Source organism: Notothenia rossii, assembly GCF_949606895.1.
Source record: "Notothenia rossii genome assembly, chromosome: 4".
Taxonomy (NCBI): domain Eukaryota; kingdom Metazoa; phylum Chordata; class Actinopteri; order Perciformes; family Nototheniidae; genus Notothenia; species Notothenia rossii.
In genome coordinates this window covers 18,649,785-18,654,784 of record NC_136902.1, presented here as the reverse complement: position 1 = coordinate 18,654,784, position 5,000 = coordinate 18,649,785, and the positions used below count along the sequence as shown (strand labels likewise).

The 5,000-nt window shown below is 41.4% G+C and overlaps 1 protein-coding gene across 11 annotated transcripts in view; it reads right to left on the bottom strand.

The window, feature by feature from the left end:
• LOC307035604 (ERC protein 2-like) overlaps positions 1-5,000 on the bottom strand; it is a 146,072-nt gene that overhangs the window by 107,040 nt on the left and 34,032 nt on the right. For 10 of the 11 annotated variants that reach the window (XR_013807147.1, XR_013807148.1, XM_079675163.1 and 7 more), the window contains one exon: positions 4,282-4,449. The exons of the other annotated variant lie outside the window; for it this stretch is intronic. Coding sequence is in view for 8 of the 10 variants with exons in the window: in XM_079675163.1 (XP_079531289.1) it covers positions 4,282-4,449 (168 nt within the window). In the remaining 2 variants the exon portion in view is untranslated. The remainder of the gene's footprint in view (positions 1-4,281; positions 4,450-5,000) is intronic. 11 annotated transcript variants of the gene reach the window in all.

The window sequence follows — 5,000 nt, the reverse complement described above, 5'->3', positions numbered from 1 at the left end:
GACCCATCTTTTTCGGTGCTAAGTATTTCATTTGTTTAAATGTAAAGTAAGACAATGTTTTTCCTGACAGATCTCTTTATCTCTGAGATAAGCACTAGTTGGGAAGGAAACTCGTGCTCACATCAATTGTAATGAACTGTAGGTTTCCAAAAGGGTTGAGGTTGAAACCATTTTTAATGGAATGGTTCAAATTAGCACTGTAATATTTGCTTGTTAGTTTAAACTTCACCAAAAAGGTTAGGTTAAATACAAAATGTGTTTAACACTTTTTATCAAGTTAATACTGATTTTCTTGCCCTTATAGATGAATCTCTATTCACCTCATGTGCTTTGACAACACCAACCACAACAAGCTCATGGTGAAGAGTATTACTGGCTGGATGGAAATGCCCAGCAGTTTCAGAGAAACAACATCCCTCTGTACCACGAGGCTAACATTAGTTAGCATGGAGATAGTATTCATTACCGATGATGGTAATGAATACTATCTCCTCCAGCCTGCAGTGATGCAGAGCCCGTCTTTGCCTTACAAAGAACAGCAGGATGTTTCTATCCTACTGTTGAGAACAACATGCTGGAGTGGCAGAGCGAGGTAGAAGCCTACAAACTATTGTGTCAAGAGACACATACAAACATGATGAAGGAGGCTCTGGAGATGGAAAGGCAGAGCCTGACCAGCGAGAGAGAGGCCTTCCAGAGAGAGTGTGCTTTAATGACTGAGAAAAGAAATGCCTTGCAGTTGGAGAAAAAGCACAAAAAAGTATTTGAGAAAGAAATGGCCATGACCAGAGAGGCCATCATTAAAGAAAAGTCAGACATCCAAACCGTGAGAGCCGCTTTCCAGACAGAGAAGAAGAAAGAGAAGAATTCAACAATATATCAGGGAGCAACGCATGAAAAGAAAGGCCTTTCAAGCTGAGAATGATGCTATGGCTGATGATAGAAGGTCCTTCCAGATCGAAAAGGAAGACATAGCAATGATGAGGATGGCCTACATTCAGGACAAGACAGGCATCCAAAGAACGAGAGATGCTATGCAGTTGGAGAAAGAGAACATTGCAAGTGAAAGAAAAGCCTTCAAGAAAGAGCTTGAGGAAAAGTGCAGGAGGAGAAAGAAGTTTAATGCTGAAAAGGACGCCATGTCTGAGCTGAGAAGGGCTTTTGAGGTGGAAAAGGAGGAAATGGAAAAGACAAAAAATGCCTACATTCAAAAGAAGGCAGATGACAAAAAGGCAGATCAATTCTTCTTCTGCTTCATCTCAGTTTGGGCCTGCAAGAAGGAACAGGGCGACTGCACGTGCTCCCAGAAAGATGCACGAAGCAACCAACTGATATATTCAGAAGGACACTAAAATGTTGTGCTTGTAACTTTGTATGCATTTTTTTCTGACTGTATGTGTATACTTAAAATTAAATTCTGCTCTGTGTTTTCTGCAATGAAGATGAAAAAGATCTAAGAGGTATGTTCCAGGAACCGAGAGGGAAACTGCAGCGAAAACATATTCGAAATTATTTAAACACTGTCAGTGGAAAATAACCAATCTCTCAAAATGGCATAATTTATAATTAATTGTTGGCTGCAAAGCCAAACTCGAAGAATTGCACAGATTTATTTGATAGATAATAAATCGAGGTTCACACTCAGATCAGCAACATTGCAAAGAAACATGCAGTCACCCTTTGGAAAGCTAATACATCCTTGGCCTTTAGATGTGTGTCTAGGGAGGAATTCATGCTGCCTGCATTGACTTCAACCATACAGTACACACACACACACACACACACCACACAGACACACACACACACACACACACACACACACACACAGAGCTTGTCTGTGTATTTTATGATAAGCCAGCAGTATGAAGCCCAGAAAGGAAACAAGCGTTGACTCCTAGCTCCACTCCCGCCTTTCCCAAGAGACTCAGCAGTGTAAGTTATAGCCCCCAGGGACTGTTGGGAAATAGGAAGTTTGGAAAACCGATCAAATTGTGTTCATTGTAAGCAGTTTGGCTAATGGAGTGAAACACCTGTCGGTTCACAATGTAAGATACTTGGCCTGGTTCTTCCTTTAAATATATCTTCTTCTTTCACTCGTGTCACCTTAAAGGTCCCATGTCATGCTTTTCCGGTTATTACCCGTCCCCTTGTGTGTTGAAGGTTTGTATGCATGTAAACGGCCTGCAGAGTCAAAACCCTCAAAGTACACCCTGTAGCGAGTACAACTCTAACACAGAAAAGACCTCCCCAAAACGCCTCGCTGGAGATACGTCACTGTCCATTGATTCTTCCGGGTAACTCATGATGTCATGCGTTACCCGGAACCAAATGGACCAATCCGTGGAGCCATTACGTTATGTCCGCGGAGCCGTTACGTTAAGCCCCCGCTGATTGGTCCAAATTGACCAATCCACGGACTTCCTCACACACACACTCAGTGCAAGCAGCTCTGCTGATCTCTCCTCCCTGGCTGCAGGCTGATAACAGACAGTTGGAATCGCGGCGAAATTCTCTCCGCAGACCCATTCTCACAGCGTTTATCAACCTTTTTCTTACTCAATATCAAGCCACGCTTATTGTTTTTACTTCGGCTGTAACTTTGTGTGTGCTCATGATGAGTTTGGCTTTGTTTCGCTGTCGCTAAACAAGGAAACCACACCTCCACGGAGCTCAGCGCGATTCACAACGTCCCAACCAATCACAGCACACTGTGCTCACAGGGAGGGTGGGGGCTGGAGCTACTGGAGCTACAACGAGCCGTAAAAGGCAGAGAGTGAAATTCAGTGAATACACGTAGTTTACAGAGATGCTCTATGAGAAGCCAATGTGAGTTTGGAAAATTGCACAATATAAATCTATTCTATTCAACAATAGAATTATGATCAGTGGAAATGGCCATGAAATGGGACCTTTAAATGTAAGAAGCAGTGTCGTAACTCTCTCTTTTATGTCTATGAGTATGTATCACAATACATGTATATTTCATATTGTTTCTAACTTTCACTACCAGAAAAATGTTTCATAATAAATATGGGAAGCAGGCTTTTAAGGTTGGCAGTATGTAGATGTGTGTATGAGGAGATGCAGGTTTTTAAGAGAGAAACCAACCATCAAGACAAAGTGCCTAGTCATGATCCAAAGTTATCTCATTGAGAGTAATAAATCAATCTACTTAGATTGAAAATGGAAACTGAGGTAAACGGTAGTATATTGTCACTGCACACATTAATGTAACCAAATGCCACCAAAATAAACTAGCAGAAACATTAATTTGGCCATAAAATAAAGAAAAATAACATAATACAAAATATATTAAATGTCAAAAAGCAGAGGGGGTCCATTTATCAGATACAAATAGGCTTATTAAGTGCTTCAAATAAAGAGCTATGGGTAAGACCCCAAGGAATTCAGCGCAGGGTGCACATACAGTAAAGGTCATCTTTAACCTGCCTTGCCTTGCCTTGCCTTGCCTTCTCAAACATAAACACCCTGATGTCATACAAATTTAAAACATCTTTATGCACACACATACACACTGCATGTGACCTTTGGAGCCCCTTTTCATTAAACTCAGCAAGTGGGAGGGTGGGAGGAGAAAGAAGGAGATCTAATTTGAGGACATGAGAGGAAACAAGGAAGATGAGAGGGGAGCTTTATGTGTGTGTAATTGGTCTGAAGAGGAATTGCCAACATGCACACCACAGGTGGCCACAAGCTCTGTCCAAACAGCTAACCTTATAAAAGTCATTAAGGCCTCTGAGACATGCCATGTCAGAGTGTGTGTGCATATGTGTGTAAATGTGTGTGCATATATACAGTATATAGATATAGAAAGGTGTTTGTGCTGCTCTGGGTGTGTCTTTGTTAACCATATGTAATAGAGATTATCGGTGAGCGACACATCTTTCTAGGCACACATTCAATGATTAATTTAACAAACATTCTCACAGTCCATTCACGATGCCAGAGACATTGTCTTGGGGCCAGAATAGAACATTAATTTCCAATATGACTGGTTCACAAAGCAGATGTACCTATGTGGTGACAGAAAACAAACCGGTGCCTGATCAAATGTCTACACTGTTCCCCTATAAAACTGATCGAATTAAGTGAGCAATAGTTTTTCCTGGCAAATGTATATTGGCAGACGTATAATTAAAAAAACTATAATCCCAACTAAAATCTGAACTTTCATAAAGCTGTATTTGTTTTATTTCAAGGGCAAAATATCTCAATCAAATTGTGGGTGTATCACTACAAGCAACCGCTGAACTCACTTACCTTCTTCTGCAGGACATTAACCTTCCTCTCCTTGACATCGAGCATGTCCTTCATGTCTCTGATCTCTCCTGTCAGCGTGCTCTTCTCATCGTTCAGGTCCTGCAGCTGCTTTGTCTTCTTGGTCAGTAGCTGCTCCTTCTCCTCGAGACGCACACGCAGAGCATCTACCTAGAAAAGACCAATAATAAAAGTCAAGAATAGATAAGCAGATTTCAAACAGACAAAGTCAAGACAACCATAGAATGAAGGGCAAATAGGAGTGACAGTGAGTAATATAGCTCAAGGTTCTTACTGTTTAGCCTATTAAACGACTCAAAATGCTTTCACTGTATTTTTTTACTCCCAGTTCTCAGGGAGGTGGCCCCCAACTGTATGCTATCATTCACTAAGGAATTGAAATGTCGCAACCTATTTACTCGTTCATTTTTGGAGGTCAACTTTGACCTAACGTCCATTAAATGAACCATTGTTGACTAATACAGTGTGTGTGAGAAAGAAGGAGGCTGGGGCCTATCCCATCATTTGTTATTGAGAGCTGCTTGATTTGGCCAGTGCTGCCATAGGTCAGAGTGTTCATACACTTCCCAAAAACACATTCAAAATCCTCCGTGTCTGGCTGTGTGCAAAGAAGTGAGTGAAATCTGAACTTACACCAAAACGTTTTACAGGACATCCATCAGTGTTCCGCACCACAGCAGACACACACACACAGACACACA